General features: G+C 44.7%; 1 protein-coding gene across 3 annotated transcripts in view; it reads right to left on the bottom strand.

Annotated features, from left to right (window-relative positions):
• The window catches only part of GAK (cyclin G associated kinase), a 102,354-nt gene extending 88,962 nt beyond the window's left edge, over window positions 1-13,392 (bottom strand). For 2 of the 3 annotated variants that reach the window (XM_056574973.1, XM_056574981.1), the window contains exon 1: window positions 13,075-13,392. In XM_056574973.1, coding sequence (XP_056430948.1) covers window positions 13,075-13,216 — 142 coding nt within the window. In that variant the 5' untranslated portion in view covers window positions 13,217-13,392. The remainder of the gene's footprint in view (window positions 1-13,074) is intronic. The other variant, XM_056574965.1, reaches the window with a different exon arrangement.
• Between the last annotated feature and the right edge of the window lie 5,869 nt (window positions 13,393-19,261).

Below are 19,261 nucleotides of genomic sequence, written 5' to 3'. Positions count from 1 at the left end.
TCGCACCCTGTTCTTCAATGATCCAGGAGAAGCTGCTGATTGGGTGCGCCATCAGAGGGGATCCCCTTGCCCCTGAGATTTCCTGAGGATGGTGCTCTATTGGTCCACCTTGGAAGCCTGATCCTGTGCTGCTGATAAGTATTCATTCTCCCCTTCCTTTCTTTCCCTCTCCCTGCCTCTCCCCCCCCCCCTCCCATCCCTTCCCTCTCCTTCATCCCCGTCTGGTGGCCTACTCCCCGGTGGCTGGGCGCTCCTACCCTGTCCTCTGATAAGCCCGGTTGTTTTGGCGGGTGGGACCGTGGTGGGCTGCGAGTACACGGACTCAGCACGGGCTCCCCCGTAATGTCTAGAGCCGTGAAGGTACTTGATTCCCGATGTGACTGTTCACATGGACATGTGTGTTTCCGTTTGGTTTTATGTTCCAGTATTTTGCGGGTGTTCAGGAAACCGTGGATACACTGGGCGGGGCACTCGTGTCACTCCACTTATTCGCGGGGAGTCTCTCTGTTAATTCATAGGTCATTACGGTGGGAGGTGGATCAAACGCGAGTGGATTCTCCCGACAGCTATGTATTTGTGCATGCCTTTATTAATAACACTCCTTTTGTTTTGCTAGGTATTTATAATCCCCCTCCGGCCACATTGGAGGTGCTACATCAGGCGGTCACCTTTGCTGCAGGTTTTCCTCATGCCCGGGTGCTTTGCTTGGGCGACTATAATTTAACCCCTGACCCTGCGATAGATCACCTTCATGTGACACCGCCACTGTCTCCGTTGCCTGCTCCTACTCCTCTGGCCTCCCTTCTGTCTGAGGTAGGCTGGTTAGATATCTTCAGGTGTAGATTCCCTCGCCTTCTACAATATTCGTGTTTTTCTCTTGGGAGCAGCTCCCTTTCACGTATTGATTTAGCATGTTGTTATCCTTCCTTTTATGCCTTGGTAACACATGTATCTCTTGAGGCCCGCGCTCTCTCTGACCATTCCCCTCTATTGGTGGAGATATCGCTGTCCCAAGAGGCCTATGTCCGGAGGTGGAAAGTACATCCCTTTTGGTTACAGTTGATTGGCCCACATAATAGGATACCTGACCAGCTCCAAACATTCCTTGCGCTTAATCAGCCCTCGTGGGCTGCTGACCTCTTGTGGGAAAAACTCAAACCTTATCTCCATGGTTGCCTGAAATCCACTATTTTGTATATTAAGAGGGAGACTGCTGTTAGGTAGACAGTTGGTCCGCACCTATAGGGCTGGGCGGTATGACCAAAAATGTGTATCGCAGTATTTTTGTACATTATGGCGGTTCCCCGGTATTTAACCCCCCCATCATCATCATGTAATTGGCGCAGCCGTGCCCCCCAACGTCCCCCCCCCCTGCCACTTTATCAGCCCAGCGCTGCACCCCACATCGGGGGACTAATCGTATGTCACCCGCTGCGCTGTACTTTGTATTCCTGTGCCCGGGCTGCAAATATTAAAAAACAAACTTTAACTCTCCTTCGTCCTCCGTTCCCCCGTTGCTAAGGAACCGGCCTCACTGTCCTCCACTGTTCTTGCTGCTTTCTGGTGTTGGGACGTCTCAGAGCCTTCAGCCTATCACCGGCCGCAGTGATGCCCCGCCTCGGCCGATGATAGGCTGAGCCCACTGTCATGTAAGAAGAGATATCTGATGCTATTGGTGATATGCAGAGTGGTAAGGTGCCCTGACGGCCTACCAGTGGATCATATGTATAATGGTGCGTTTGTGGGCGGCCATCCTTCCACCTACCCTATATGATGCTAATGTGGTGGTTCTCCTCAAGCCGGAAAAGGACCCCCTTGAGTGTGGGTCTTATAGACCCATTTCATTAGTCAATGTAGATTATAAAATTCTTACGGAAATACTTTCCAACCGACTTAATAAGGTTATACTTTCTATCATACATGGAGATCAAACTGGCTTTATGCCTGGTAAGTCTACCTCCGAGAATATTCGGAGGGTTCAGGTCGCAATCCAAATTGGGGGAGCGCTGGATGAGGACTGGGCCTTGGCATCTCTTGAAGTGGCCAAGGCATTCGATTCTGTAGAATGGGTCTACCTTGCAGAGGTCCTTGCTTGTTTTGGCCCCCCGTTTCATCAAGTGGGTATCTATCTTATACTCCTCTCCTCAGGCCCGGGTGCATGTCAATAGCCTCTTATCGGAACAGTTTGCTCTGGGTAGGGGAATTAGTCAGTGGTGTCCCCTGTCGCCGCTCGTTTTTGCGGTGGTGGTGGAGCCCTTGGCCCTTCTCCTTTGCCAGGACCTGTTGTATTTTGGAATCACTATAAATGAGAGGGAGGATCACCTCGGTCTGTATGTAGACGATATGATTTTATTCATGTCCCGAACTAGTGAAACTCTCCCTTTTGCTATTTCTGTGATTGACCGGTTTGGGGATTTTTATGGCCTCTGTATTAATTGGCCAAAATCCGTTTACATGCCTCTCCAGCAGCGACCTGGTACCTCCACTCTCTGTGGTCTTACCGTAGTCCCCCAGTTTAAGTACTTGGGCATTTTTATGAATAGGGACCCTCTCCTAGATCTCCAAGCTAATGTCCTACCTTTTTTTGACCTATATCAAAACGAAATTTTGTGTATGGGGAGCCCTTCCTTTAGCAGTCCCTGGTAAAATAAACTTCGTAAAAATGATTGTACTTCCCAAGCTACTTTATATCCTTGAACACTCATCCAATCCTGTCCCCATGTCCTTTTTTAAATCCAGATTCTCTCCTTCCGCCTTTCATTTGGGGGTCTGGTAGGTCTAAACTTAAACTCTCTACCCTGCAACATCCTAAGGACCTTGAGGGGGGGGGGGGGATCTGCTCTCCCCAATTTTAAAGTGTATTATTTAGCGGCCAGCTGCGCTACCTCTGGCATTGGGTATCTCCTGATTCCCAGCCGAGCGCGGAGCTTCACCTTGCATCCTTAGGGCTCACCTCCAGTGCTTTTTTGACAGGTGCCGGATCCGGCTGGGGGAGGGGAAAACCAGGTCCTCCCTTACCCCAGCCGGATCAGACTGTGACTCCATTTACTTTAATGAGCCGACCGGAGTCAAATGGTGACTCCGGTCGGCTCAGTTTTGACCCGTATGCGGTTTCCTGAACGGACCTAAAACCGTAGTATACTACGGTTTAAGGTCCGGTCCAAAACCGGATACGGGTCAAAAAACGGAGCCGACCGTAGTCTCCGTTTGACTCCGATCGGCTCATTCAAGTAAATGGAGTCACAGGCTGATCCAGCTGGGGTACGGGACCGCCCGGTTTTCCCCTCCCCCAGCCGGATCCAGCACCCGTATGTAAAAAACGAGGAGTGAATGCAGCCTCACAGTGGAGGAGATTTACTTCCTTAATGTCCTCAGGTGCTTTCAGCTCTCCCTTTTAGCTCCCCTCTTTCTCTTCTCTATTCTTTCCTTTTTGTTCCCATCTTTCTCTCCCCTCTGTGGTTGTACTTCTCTCCCTTATTTCCTTTCATTCCTCTATTTCTGTGGGGTTTCTGCTAGCCTTCCAATTCTCCCCTACTCTTCATGTTCCCACTGCAGCTGATCTTTGATACTAGTCCCGGATTGTGTCTTGCTATAACATGAGGCGGTGCTTCACGTTTGGTTAAGAGTTATACGGTTAGGTTGTTCTCTGATTGAATTGCTCCGCGTAAGTGGAACTGTGTGACCTTCTGATCCTGTATAATTGTGTTTTCTACCATGTTATTTTGTCGTACGAATATCCACTCTGTGGAGCTGTTGTATATGCCTTTTTTCAAACTTCAATAAAACGAGTTAAAAAACAACAACTTTTGCCTCTGCTACTGAGGTGTTCCCCACATGAAGTGCAGATCGGAGGTCATGTACATTGTTTTGCTGCAGCGTCACATGAATGATGTAAATGTACCAATTACATGTCTTTTAGGAAAATCTCCCTCCTACAGTCATGGCCGTAAATGTTGGCACCCCTGCAATTTTTCAAGAAAATGAAGTGTTTCTCACAGAAAAGGATTGCAGTAACACATGTTTTGCTATACACATGTTTATTCCCTTTGTGTGTATTGGAACTAAACCAAAAAAGGGAGGAAAAAAAAGCAAATTGGACATAATGTCACAAACTCGGGTTTTCCAGCAGGACAATGACCCCAAACATATGTCAAAAAGCACCCCGAAATGGATGGCAACAAGCGGTGGAGAGTTCTGAAGTGGCAGCAATGAGTCCAGATCTAAATCCCATTGATCACCTGTGGAGAGATCTTAAATTTTCTCTTGGGAAAAGGCGCCTTCTAATAAGAGAGACCTGGAGCAGTTTGCAAAGGAAGAGTGGTCCAACATTCCGGCTGAGAGGTGTAAGAATCTTATTGATGGTTATAGGAAGCGACTGATTTCAGTTATCTTTTCCAAAGGGTGTGAAACCAAATATTAAGTTATGGGTGCCAATAATTTTGTCCAGCCCATTTTTGGAGTTTGGTGTGACATTATGTCCAATTTGCTTTTTTCCCCTCCTTTTTGGTTTAGTTCCAATACACACAAAGGGAATAAACATGTGTATAACAAAACATGTGTTACTGCAATCCTTTTCTGTGAGAAATACTTATTTTTCTTGAAAAATTTCAGGGTGCCAACATTTACAGCCATGACTGTATGTACAGTGTCCACTTACCTAAAACCTGCTGCATGTAACACTAGTGGCACTCTGCTCCATACATGGCCCCCTTCCCACTCAATGTTCAATGATAGTATGTGACACCTTCTTGCTGTGAAGTGTATAGGGGCCCTATACATGGCAAAGAGTGTGGCAGAAGAGGGGTGCCATATAGTCCTTAATGCAGTTACAATATTTACATTGCAGAAGTAGTAAGTTCTGTTTTGTTTTAGAAAGCAAAAAACAAACAAACATTTTTTACCCCTTGAAGACACAGGGCATAACTGTATACCCTGGCCACCTATTACTTAGTGCACCAAAGAGTACATTTATGCACTACAGCATGTGCTCCATAAAGCGAGGGCTGGAGATGCGCTCATTCATAGACAGCAGGTCCTGGCTCCTATCTGCAGCTGGGACCTCACAGATAATGGCAGACCATCAGCGATCATGCCGATGCCTCTCAAAACCTTTAGACATTGTGATGTTTATTCAAATTACAGTGACACTTTAAAGACTCACTTTTGTGTCTAAGGGTATAATAACATTTACTATACAGTCATGGCCGTAAATGTTGGCACCCCTGACATTTTTCAAGAAAATGAAGTATTTCTCATAGAAAAGGATTGCAGTAACACATGTTTTGCTATACACATGTTTATTCCCTTTGTGTGTATTGGAACTAAACAAAAAAAGGGAGGAAAAAAAGCAAATTGGACATAATGTAACACCAAACTCCAAAAATGGGCTGGACAAAATTATTGGCACCCTTAATTTAATATTTGGTTGCAACCCTTTGGAAAAAATAACTGAAATCAGTCGCTTCCTATAACCATCAATAAGCTTCTTACACCTCTCAGCCGGAATGTTGGACCACTCTTCCTTTACAAACTGCTCCAATTCTCTCTTATTGGAAGGGCGCCTTTTCCCAACAGCAATTGTAAGATCTCTCCACAGGTGTTCAATGGGATTTAGATCTGGACTCATTGCTGGTCACTTCAGAACTCTCCAGCGCTTTGTTGCCATCCATTTCTGGGTGCTTTTTGACGTATGTTTGGGGTCATTGTCCTGCTGAAAGACCCAAGATTTCTGACACAAACTCAGCTTTCTGACACAGAGCTGTACAGTGTGACCCAAAAATCCATTGGTAATCCTCAGATTTGATGATACCTTGCACACATTCAAGGCACCCAGTGCCAGAGGCAGCAAGACGACCCCCAAAACACCATTGAACCTCCACCATATTTCACTGTAGGTTCTGTGTTCTTTTCTTTGTAGGCTTCATTCCGTTTTCTGTAAACAGTAGAATGATGTGCTTTACCAAAAAGCTCTATCTTGGTCTCATCTGTCCACAAGACATTTTCCCAGATGGATTTTGGCTTACTCAAGTTCATTTTGGCAAAATGTAGTCTTGCTTTTTTATGTCTCTGTGTCAGCAGTGGGGTCCTCCTGGGTCTCCTGCTATAGTGTTTCATTTCATTTAAATGTCGACGGATAGTTCATGCTGACACTGAGGCTCCGAGCCTGCAGGACAGCTTGAATATCTTTGGAACTTGTTTGGGGCTGCTTATCTGCCATCCGTACTATCTTGCATTTACACCTTTAATCAATTTTTCTCTTCTGTCCACACCCAGGGAGATTATCTACAGTGCCATGGGCTGCAGACTTCTTGATAATGTTGAGCACTGTGGATAAAGGCAAATCTAGATCTCTGGAGATGTACTTGTAACCTTGAGATTATTGATATTTTTCCACAATTTTGGATCTCAAGTCCTCAGACAGTTCTCTTCTCCTCTCTCTGTTGTCCATTCTTAGTTTGGCACACAGACACACAATGCAAAGACTAAGTGAACTTCTCTCCTTTTTATCTGCTTTCAGGTGTAATTTTTATATTGCCCACACCTGTTACTTGCCCCAGGTGAGTTTAAAGGAGCATTACATGCTTGAAACAATCTTATTTATCCACATTTTTGAAAGGGTGCCAATAATTTTGTACAGCTCATTTTGGAGTTTGGTGTGACATTATGTCCAATTTGCTTTTTTCCCCTCCCTTTTTTGGTTTAGTTCCAACACACACAAAAGGGAATAAACATGTGTATAGCAAAACATGTGTTACTGCAATCCTTTTCTGTGAGAAATATAGAGATGAGCGAACTTACAGTAAATTCGATTTGTCACGAACTTCTCGGCTCGGCAGTTGACTTTTTCTGCGTAAATTAGTTCAGCCTTCAGGTGCTCCGGTGGGCTGGAAAAGGTGGATACATTCCTAGGAAAGAGTCTCCTAGGACTGTATCCACCTTTTCCAGCCCACCAGAGCACCGGAAAGCTGAACTAATTTATGCAGGAAAAGTCATCAACTGCCGAGCAGTTCGTGACGAATCGAATTTACTGTAAGTTCGCTCATCTCTAGAGAAATACTTCATTTTCTTGAAAAATTTCAGGGGTGCCAACAATTACCGCCATGACTATATATGCTGCAGGTTTTCTCATTGACGTACCCTTAGTCACGGTTATATATAAATATTTTTTTTACTTAGGTTATATCAACTTGCAGTTATGACTAGATTTTACCACAAAGAGTGAACCCATCCAGACTTAGAAAACAAGCCTCCTGAAGAACAGTCAACCACAGGACTTAAACTGCTGGGGCACTAGGTAAACCGGTGTTAGCATGGCTTACATATTACATAGCATGCTCTGGAATCAGTGAGATTCTGTTTCAGGGTGTGTTCACACGAGCGGATCCCCAGCGCATATTAGGCTGTGGATCCGCCGCTGAAGGACCGCTGTATGCTGCCTTTACAGGTGCCTACTTGGAGCGGCAATCCGCCGCTACGAGCAGACACACTGCGATGTGTGAGATGCCATGCGCATGCGCAGTATACTCTCACATCGCGGCAGCTCTAGGCCTAGCAGGGGGAGCGGCCGTGATGTGTGAGAGTACACCACGCATGCACAGCGACTCGCACATCGCTTCAGTATTGCCGCTCCGAGCAGGCAAATGTAAAGGCAGCATACAGAGGTCCTTCAGTGCCGGATCCGCAACGTAATATGGATCTGATCGTGTGAACGTACCCTTAGGCTAGTTTCACATGGCAGCAGTATTTGGCTCAGTATTTAGCATCAGCATTTGTCAGCCAAAACCAAGAGTTGGTCCAAAACACTTATCCTGGTACACAAAATTATTTCAACCAAAATAGTACGTAAATAAAGTCTTTATTCATTTATTTAGTTTTATTTAGCCTTATTCCCCCCCCCCCCCCCCCCCCCAATTACAGACCCCAGAGTGATTGTGTTTGCGGGACCAATTGTACTTTGTAATGACACCTTTCATTTTGTATAATGCGCAGACACACAAAAAAAAAAAATATATATATATATAAATAAAATTGTGTGAGGAGAAATTGGAAAAAAAAAATTTGCTAATTTGTGGGTTTTCTTTTTTATGCCATTCACCTTCTGGTCAAACTTACATTTTATTTTAGGTTGGCCTGATAACAGACAGCAATACCAAATTTGTTTAGTTTACTTCATGTTTTGCTACTTTTAAAATTAAAAAAATTCTGACCACTATAACATTTTTAGTTTTCCGTATACGGGGCTGTATGAGGGCTCAATTTTTGCACCATAATCTGTACCATTTCGGTATTGATTGACTTTTTGAACGCTTTTACTTAAAGGGGTTATCCAGGAAAAAACTTTTTTTTATATATCAACTGGCTCCAGAAAGTTAAACAGATTTGTAAATTACTTCTATTAAAAAATCTTAATCCTTTCAGTACTTATGAGATGCTGAAGTTGAGTTGTTCTTTTCTGTCTAAGTGCCCTCTGATGACACGTGTCTCGGGAACCGCCCAGTTTAGAAGCAAATCCCCATAGCAAACCTCTTCTACTCTGTGCAGTTCCCGAGACAAGCGAGATGTCAGCAGAGAGCACTGTTGCCAGACAGAAAACAACAACTCAACTTCAGCAGCTGATAATTATTGAAAGGATTAAGAATTTTTTTTTAATAGAAGTAATTTACAAATCTGTTTAACTTTCTGGAGCCAGTTGATATAAGAAAATAAAAAGTTTTTTTTCCTGGAATACCCCTTTAATCTTTTCTGGGATATGATGATAAACGTAAAAAACTCAATTCTGTGGTTTAGTATTTTTTTTATGATAAGGCTATTGACCGGATATATAATGTTATATTTTAATAGTCGGACAATTATGCACACGTCAATACCAAATACTTTTATTTTTATTATGTTTACATATTTTTTATATGGACAATAGGAAAAGGGGGGTGATGTGAACTATTTTCACGGTATTTTCCCACTTTAGTTATTTCTTCCTCACCTTCTAAAAATCATAACGCTTTCAGTTTTCCACCTACAAACCTATATGACAACAGTCATTTCACCAAAAAATCTACGGCAAAACCAAAAAATTATTTGTGGGGAAAAAATTGAAAAAAAACCCCGCCATTTTGTAATTTTTAGCGGCTTCTGTTTCTACGCAGTGCATTTTTCTGTAAAAATGACACCTTACTCATATTTATTAGCTTTTTCTTTTTACACCTTTTTTTTAGTTCCCATTGGGGACTATTACATGCAATCCTTTGATTGCATACAGTGGTCAATACTATGCCAGGCTCAATCAAGTAATCCTCTGGCTCACCCCCTCCCATCCACGACTGCACTGCAGGGGGGGGGGGGGGGGGGATCATTAAAAAGGTCCCTTTAGACGCTGCTGTCAACTTTGACAGCAGCGATCTAAAGAGTTAATATCTGTCCGCGGCGATCACCACATTCCGGCTATTAGCGGCAGCTCCCAGCTACTGAAATCAGCTGGGGTCCGCCAGGTATGGAGCGGGCTCGAGTCAAGATACCCCTCCATACACTGAGCGCCAACGTAATAAAATGAAAGGGGAAAGTCGGTCCTGCCCTGCTTGCCCGAAGCAGGGCTAAATGTATGAAAAATTCACCTGCCCGCCGCCCGGAACTGTGGGGGGACTTATCAAAACCTGTCCAGAGGAAAAGTTACTGAGTTGTCCATAGCAACCAATCATCATTTTTCAGAGGCCTTTTCAAAAATAAAAGCAGCGATCTGATTGGTTGCTATGGGCAACTCAGTAACTTTTCTTCTGGACAGGTTTTGATAAATCTCCCCCTTGGTCTTTATGTAACAAACTCACCTAGATTCATAACCTGTTCATTACAAATCTTTTTCAACCTGCTGTCTCACACAGAAACATGGCTAAACCATTTGACAATTCTTCCCTTGCTGCTATCTTACAGTGGTTTTCACTTTTCCCATACAACCAGATATCCCTCCATTAGCCCCAGTCTCATTTTCCTCTTGAGGGACCTTAAGACTTGTTTGCTCATTTTTACTCAAATCCAAACTCCCTTGGTGCCGACTGCAGCAACTCTAGCACACTAAAAAACATGCTTTTTTACAGCTGCGTTATACAGTATGCCCAAGTTTACACTTTCATTATGCTCCATCCGGTTGTGGGTCCGTTTTTGCACTGAACAGATACAGAATAAGGTCCATCGGGGATCCGGTATTTTACCAAAGTTGTCCCTACAGATGGCCGATGGAGCTCTGTTCAGTGACAGTTTAGTGACCGTTTTCCTTTAAATGGGCACTTTCAGATTCATTAACTTTCTATGTTGTACATCTTGGCAAAACATTAACCTTTCTAATATACTTCATGAGAAAATGTTTATTTCATTTTTATAGAAATAATGGCTTATAAAATCATGACTTTGTCCAAGCTGAAGCACAGGTATGGACAAAGTCCAGTAAGTGAGGGTGGGCTAGCACTCCTCTGTGCTCTCTCCTCTTTGCTATCAGACAGGAGAGAGCACAGAGGAGTGCCATCAGACAGGAGAGAGCACAGAGGAGTGCCATCAGACAGGAGAGATCACAGAGGAGTGCCATCAGACAGGAGAGAGCACAGAGGAGTGCCATCAGACAGGAGAGAGCACAGAGGAGTGCCATCAGACAGGAGAGAGCACAGAGGAGTGCCATCAGACAGGAGAGAGCACAGAGGAGTGCCATCAGACAGGAGAGAGCACAGAGGAGTGCCATCAGACAGGAGAGAGCACAGAGGAGTGCCATCAGACAGGAGAGAGCACAGAGGAGTGCCATCAGACAGGAGAGAGCACAGAGGAGTGCCATCAGACAGGAGAGAGCACAGAGGAGTGCTATCAGACAGGAGAGAGCACAGAGGAGTGCTAGCCCACCATCACTTACTGGACTTTGTCCATACCTGTGCTTCATCTTGGACAAAGCCATGATTTTATAAGCCATGATTTCTATAAAAAGGAAATAACATTTTCTTATGAAGTATATTAGAAGGGTTAATGTTTTATGTACAACATAAAAAGTTTTTGTATCTGACAGTGCCCATTTAACTTTTATAGTCACTCTTGTCTTGACTAAAAGGTCTTCCCTTCTCCAGTCCATCCTAAATGCAGAGGCCAGACTCCTCTTCATCTGTAGCCATTACACGATGCCTTCCCCTGTATCAATCACATTAGCCCACAAAGCTCTCCACAGTGCTGCACCTCACTACATCTCCTCCCTCATCCCCGTCTACCATCCCACACGTGTTCTCCTCTCCGCTTATGATCTAAAAACTAACATCCATGACACCAACCTTTCACTCGTGGCTCCAAGACTTTACTCATGCGGCACCATTTCTATGAAATGTAATACCCCAAACATCTACCCCTTAACATGTCCTAAACATCTTTTCAGGCAGGTGGATAATATTCCCTAATTGTTCTCCCCTATTATCAATACGCCCACTTACCATCATTCAGCAGTGCCCCACTATGCTCTCTGCACTTTTGAGACTGGTTCACCCCCTTTTATGTAACCTTCCCTACTTCTAAAACATGGCTGCACCACTATCAAAACACTTTCTGCATTTTGTCTCAATCCCATCACAAACTGTAAGCTCCTATGAGAAGGTCCTCACTCCTCTTAAAGGAGAACTCCGGAATGTAAAAATTGTCCCCCATACTGCCGGCAGTAAAAAAATAAAGATGTACATACCTTCCTCCGCTCCCCCGGGACCTCCGGTAACAGCCTCCGGTCTCCGCCGCAATCCACTTCCTGGTTGCCGGATGTCGGATGAATCAGCCAATCACCAGCCGCAGCGCAGTCCGACTCGGCAGGCGATAGGCTGAGCGGCAGTGTGAAACCGCTTCAGGACACAAAATTCTTCACTACACCGGCACCTGCGGCCAGGGCCGAAAACGTCACACTGCAGCTCAGCCTATCGCCGGCCGAGTCGGACTGCGCTGTGGCTTGTGATTGGCCGATTCATCCGACCACCGGCAACCAGGAAGTGGATCGCGGCGGAGACCGGAGGAAGGTATGTACATCTTTTTTTTTTTTTTTTTACTACTGGCACTATGGGGGACAATTTTTATACTCTGGAGTTCTCCTTTAAATAACTAGTGTGTGCTATTGTAATGTAAATACAGTAAGTTATTACTACATAGATGGAAGTGATGGAATGGTTACTCCACTGTGAGCAAAGATCAAGTCAGTTATGAGCCTGCGAGGTTATGGAAAATAATACAAGTAGAGTCATGGAAATCTTAATCCCAAGCTACATGACAATATATTATAGTGCCAGGGCATATGACCGTATCACTACCCATAAAACCTGACCATTACATTGATATTAGTGGCTGGTTCTCTGAACTGAACATACACTAGAACAGCGGTCTCCAACCTGCGGACCTCCAGATGTTGCAAAACTACAACTCCCAGCATGCCCGGACAGCCAACGGCTGTCCGGGCATGCTGGGAGTTGTAGTTTTGCAACATCTGGAGGTCCGCAGGTTGGAGACCACTACACTAGAATCTCTCCAAAACACATAGGGGGAGATTTATCAAAACCTGTCCAGGAGGAAAAGATGCTGAGTTGCCCATAGCAACCAATCAGATCGCTTCTTTCATTTTTCAGAGGCCTTTTCAAATATGAAAGAAGCGATCTGATTGGCTGCTATAAAGAACTCTTCCTCTGGACAGGTTTTGATCAATCTCCCCCTTACTCTTTGAGAAGATTTTCAGTCCACCACACACTCAAATTAGTTGCCCATCTCATCCATTCTGGTCTGACAGCTGTGACCCCATCTGGAAAGGCTGACAACAGGGAGTAATAGCCTACCTACATTTCCCATCATTTTGTAGGCACTCTTTGGTCTTAGCATGCACATCTCCTGTTCCCACCTCCAAAATAAGAAGGGAGTGAGGGTCCCATTGAGTTACAGTACAGGAAAGCCGCACACTGATCGTGATCCTGCAGTGACACCTGCCATCCCCCACCCGCAGTACAGGAGGGGGAGGAGCTGGAGGGCCCAGCAGGTGCACCAGAACATTGGATACCCCATCCGCATCAATGACATCACGCCACACATACTCACCCTCAGCGATCACCCGCTTCACCCGCAGCTTCATCTCCCCCAGCTCCACAGTCTGCCCCACGAAGTCATGTTGGTCTCTGCCGGCGGCCCCCATGGAGCCAGGCCCGGCCAAGAAATCCAGAGCGGACTGAAGGAGAGACATGCCGGCAATGTAGATGACGGACCCCGGGCAGCCTCAGGTTGGCTATGCCCAGACTAGCAGATGTCAGCGGCCGGCTCTCTCTCTCCGTGCCAAGCTTCCGGCCTCTGCCCTGCTTCCGCATGCGTGACGTCACCCCCTACTGACGTACGAGCGTCTCCCACGCCCCGCCCCTTCAGGAGCTGTGGAATGCGGCCCGCTGATGACGTGTGCAGACCGGGTACAACACCTGCGGGGGGCGAGGGAGTGGGAGTCGTCGTCTGCTATACCAGTGTTTCCTGCTCTAGTTATTGCAAAACTACATATCCAAGTACCGCCCGGGCAGCTAAAGGGTGTCCGAGCATGCTGGGAGTTGTAGTCTTGTTGGGAAACACTGTGCGAGGAGAACTGGTCCTACAGAGATTGTTACCAGGGCACAAAAACAAACAGGTCAAGGGAAAGGACGTTTTCCCACGCCCCCTACTGGTCAAGTACAATGTAGGACCACGGCGAATTTTCCTGCAGGTTCCTGGCATTTAGAATAACCTATCATTATCCAACCAATCCCCAACTCCCATAATGGTGCACCAAATACTATTCCAGTGTTTCCCAACCAGAGAGCTTCCAGCTGTTGCAAAACTACAACTCCCAGCATGCCCGGATATACACTACTATATGGTCCAACATGCTTGGAGTTGTAGTTTTGCAACAGCTGGAGGCCTCCCTGGTTGGGAAACACTAACCTATACTATATACTACTATATAGTGCATCATGCTGGGAGTTGTAGTTTTGCAGCAGCTGGAGGCACCCCTCGTTGTTAAACACTGACATATACTATATACTATATGTATAGTCCAGCATGCTGGGAGTTGTAGTTTTGCAACAGCTGGAGTCACCCCTGGTTGGGAAACAGTTAAACACTGACATATACTATATACTACTATATAGTGCAACATGCTGGGAGTTGTAGTTTTGCAACAGCTGGAGGCACCCCTGGTTGGGAAACACTGACCTATACTATACACTACTATATAGTGCAACATGCTGGGAGTTGTAGTTTTGCAACAGCTGGAGGCACCCCTCGTTAAACACTGACATATACTATATACTATTATATAGTCCAGAATGCTGGGAGTTGTAGTTTTGCAACAGCTGGAGTCACCCCTGGTTGGGAAACAGTTAAACACTGACATATACTATATACTACTATATAGTGCAACATGCTGGGAGTTGTAGTTTTGCAACAGCTGGAGGCACCCCTGGTTGGGAAACACTGACCTATACTATACACTACTATATAGTGCAACATGCTGGGAGTTGTAGTTTTGCAACAGCTGGAGGCACCCCTCGTTGTTAAACACTGACATATACTATATACTATATATATAGTCCAGCATGCTGGGAGTTGTAGTTTTGCAACAGCTTGAGTCACCCCTGGTTGGGAAACACTGACCTATACTATATACTACTATATAGTGCAACATGCTGGGAGTTGTAGTTTTGCAACAGCTGGAGGCACCCCTCGTTGTTAAACACTGACATATACTATATACTATTATATAGTCCAGAATGCTGGGAGTTGTAGTTTTGCAACAGCTGGAGGCACCCCTGGGTTGGGAAACACTGACCTATACTATACACTTCTATATGGTCCAACATGCTGGGAGTTGTAGTTTTGCAACAGCTTGAGTCACCCCTGGTTGGGAAACACTGACCTATACTATATACTACTATATAGTGCAACATGCTGGGAGTTGTAGTTTTGCAACAGCTGGAGGCACCCCTCGTTGTTAAACACTGACATATACTATATAATATTATATAGTCCAGAATGCTGGGAGTTGTAGTTTTGCAACAGCTGGAGGCACCCCTGGGTTGGGAAACACTGACCTATACTATACACTTCTATATGGTCCAACATGCTGGGAGTTGTAGTTTTGCAACAGCTGGAGTCACCCCTGGTTGGGAAACACTGACCTATACTATACACTACTATATAGTGCAACATGCTGGGAGTTGTAGTTTTGCAACAGCTGGAGGCACCCCTTGTTGTTAAACACTGACATATACTATATATATAGTCCAGCATGCTGGGAGTTGTAGTTTTGCAACAGCTGGAGTCACCCCTGGTTGGGAAACACTGACCTATACTATATACTACTATATAGTGCAACATGCTGGGAGTTGTAGTTTTGCAACAGCTGGAGGCACCCCTCGTTGTTAAACACTGACATATACTATATACAGTACTATTATATAGTCCAGAATGCTGGGAGTTGTAGTTTTGCAACAGCTGGAGGCACCCTTGGGTTGGGAAACACTGACCTATACTATACACTACTATATGGTCCAACATGCTGGGAGTTGTAGTTTTGCAACAGCTGGAGGCCTTCCTGGTTGGGAAACACTGACCTATACTACATACTACTATATAGTCCAACATGCTGGGAGTTGTAGTTTTGCAACAGCTGGAGGCATCCCTCGTTGTTAAACACTAACATATACTATTAAATAGTCCAACATGCTGGGAGTTGTAATTTTGCAACAGCTGGAGGCCTTCCTGGTTGGGAAACACTGACCTATACTATACACTACTATATAGTGCAACATGCTGGGAGTTGTAGTTTTGCAACAGCTGGAGGCACCCCTCGTTAAACACTGACATATACTATATACTACTATATAGTGCAACATGCTGGGAGTTGTAGTTTTGCAACAGCTGGAGGCACCCCTGGTTGGAAAACACTGACCTATACTATACACTACTATATAGTGCAACATGCTGGGAGTTGTAGTTTTGCAACAGCTGGAGGCACCCCTCGTTGTTAAACACTGACATATACTATATACTATATATATAGTCCAGCATGCTGGGAGTTGTAGTTTTGCAACAGCTGGAGTCACCCCTGGTTGGGAAATACTGACCTATACTATACACTACTTTATAGTGCAACATGCTGGGAGTTGTAGTTTTGCAACAGCTGGAGGCACCCCTCGTTGTTAAACACTGACATATACTATATACTATATATATAGTCCAGCATGCTGGGAGTTGTAGTTTTGCAACAGCTGGAGTCACCCCTGGTTGGGAAACACTGACCTATACTATATACTACTATATAGTGCAACATGCTGGGAGTTGTAGTTTTGCAACAGCTGGAGGCACCCCTCGTTGTTAAACACTGACATATACTATATACTATTATATAGTCCAGAATGCTGGGAGTTGTAGTTTTGCAACAGCTGGAGGCACCCCTGGGTTGGGAAACACTGACCTATACTATACACTTCTATATGGTCCAACATGCTGGGAGTTGTAGTTTTGCAACAGCTGGAGGCACCCCTGGTTGGGAAACACTGACCTATACTATACACTACTATATAGTGCAACATGCTGGGAGTTGTAGTTTTGCAACAGCTGGAGGCACCCCTTGTTGTTAAACACTGACATATACTATATATATAGTCCAGCATGCTGGGAGTTGTAGTTTTGCAACAGCTGGAGTCACCCCTGGTTGGGAAACACTGACCTATACTATATACTACTATATAGTGCAACATGCTGGGAGTTGTAGTTTTGCAACAGCTGGAGGCACCCCTCGTTGTTAAACACTGACATATACTATATACAGTACTATTATATAGTCCAGAATGCTGGGAGTTGTAGTTTTGCAACAGCTGGAGGCACCCTTGGGTTGGGAAACACTGACCTATACTATACACTACTATATGGTCCAACATGCTGGGAGTTGTAGTTTTGCAACAGCTGGAGGCCTTCCTGGTTGGGAAACACTGACCTATACTACATACTACTATATAGTGCAACATGCTGGGAGTTGTAGTTTTGCAACAGCTGGAGGCACCCCTCGTTGTTAAACACTAACATATACTATTAAATAGTCCAACATGCTGGGAGTTGTAATTTTGCAACAGCTGGAGGCACCCCTGGTTGGGAAACACTGACCTATACTATATCTATATATATAAAACACGATGTGTGTGTGTGTATGTGTGCATGTATGTATGTATGTGCTGGAGGCACCCCTCGTTGTTGAACACTAACATACACTATTAACCCTTTAACAACGCAGGACGTTTATTTACGTCGTGCGCCGGCTCCCGCGATATGAAGCGGGGTCGCGCTGCGACCCCGCATCACATCGCGCCGGTCCCGGCGTCTCATCAACGGCCGGGACCCGCGGCTAATACCACACATCGCCGATCGCGGCGATGTGCGGTATTAACCCTTTAGAAGCGGCGGTCAACGCTGACCGCCGCTTCTAAAGTGAAACTGAAAGTGACCCAGCTGCTCAGTCGGGCTGTTCGGGACCGCCGCGGCGTCCCGAACAGCTTGCAGGGAGGGCCCTTACCTGCCTCTTCGGAGTCCGATCGACGAATGACTGCTCCGTGCCTGAGATCCAGGCAGGAGCAGTCAAGCGCCGATAATGCTGATCACAGGCCTGTTAATACACGCCAGTGATCAGCATTAGAGATCAGTGTGTACAGTGTTATAGGTCCCTATGGGACCTATAACACTGCAAAAAAATTAAAAAAAAAAAGTGTTAATAAAGGTCATTTAACCCCTTCCCTAATAAAAGTTTGAATCACCCCCCTATTCCCATAAAAAAACAAAACGGTGTAAATAAAAAAATATATAAACATATGTGGTATTGCCGCGTGTGTAAATGTCCGAACTATAAAAATATATCATTAATTAAACCGCACGGTCAATGGCGTACGCGCAAAAAAATTCCAAAGTCCAAAATAGCGTATTTTGGTCACTTTTTATACCATTAAAAAATGAATAAAAAGTGATCAAAAAGTCCAATCAAAACAAAAATCATACCGATAAAAACTTCAGATCACGGCGCAAAAAATGCGTCCTCATAACGCCCTGTACATGGAAAAATAAAAAAGTTATAGGGGTCAGAATAGGACATTTTTAAACGTATACATTTTCCTGCATGTAGTTATGATTTTTTCCAGAAGTGCGACAAAATCAAACCTATATAAGTAGGGTATCATTTTAACCGTATGGACCAACAGAATAATGATAAGGTGTCATTTTTACCAAAATATGCACTGCGTAGAAACGGAAGCCCCCAAAATTACAAAATGGCGTTTTTTTCGATTTTGTCGCACAATTATTATTTTTTCCGTTTTGTCGTGAATTTTTGGGTAAAATGACTAATGTCACTGCAAAGTAGAATTGGCGACGCAAAAAATAAGCCATAATATGGATTTTTAGATGGAAAATTGAAAGGGTTATGATTTTTAAAAGGTAAGGAGGAAAAAACGAAAGTGCAAAAACGGAAAAACCCTGAGTCCTTAAGGGGTTAAATAGTCCAACATGCTGGGAGTTGTAATTTTGCAACAGCTGGAGGCACCCCTGGTTGGGAAACACTGACATATATTATACTATATACTACTATTTAGTCCAACATGCTGGAAGTTGTAGTTTTGAAACAGCTGGAGGCACCCCTCATTGTTAAACACTGACATATACTATATACTATTATATACTCCAACATGCTGGGAGTTGTAGTTTTGCAACAGCTGGAGGCACCCCTGGTTGGGAAACACTGACCTTTACTATATACTACTACATAGTGCAACATGCTGGGAGTTGTAGTTTTGAAACAGCTGGAGGCACCCCTCATTGGGAAACACTGACCTATACTATATACTACTATATAGTGCAACATGCTGTGAGTTGTAGTTTTGCAACAGCTGGAGGCACCCCTGGTTGGGAAACACTGACCTATACTATATACTACTACATAGTGCAACATGCTGGGAGTTGTAGTTTTGCAACAGTAGTTTTGCAACAGCTGGAGGCACCCCTCGTTGTTAAACACTGACATATACTATACACTACTATATAGTCCAACATGCTGGGAGTTGTAGTTTTGCAACAGCTGGAGGCACCCCTCGTTGTTAAACACTGAGCTATACTATATACTACTATATAGTCCAACATGCTGGGAGTTGTAGTTTTTATTTAGGGCAGCTAATGAGTCACAGGCTGCATCAGGTTCTGCTGGGAGTTGTAGTTAGTAACTAACTGC

The sequence above is a fragment of the Hyla sarda genome, chromosome 1 (assembly GCF_029499605.1).
Source record: "Hyla sarda isolate aHylSar1 chromosome 1, aHylSar1.hap1, whole genome shotgun sequence".
NCBI classification, from domain to species: domain Eukaryota; kingdom Metazoa; phylum Chordata; class Amphibia; order Anura; family Hylidae; genus Hyla; species Hyla sarda.
The sequence above is the reverse complement of the archived record's forward strand: the minus strand, read 5'-3'. Positions and strand labels throughout refer to the sequence as shown.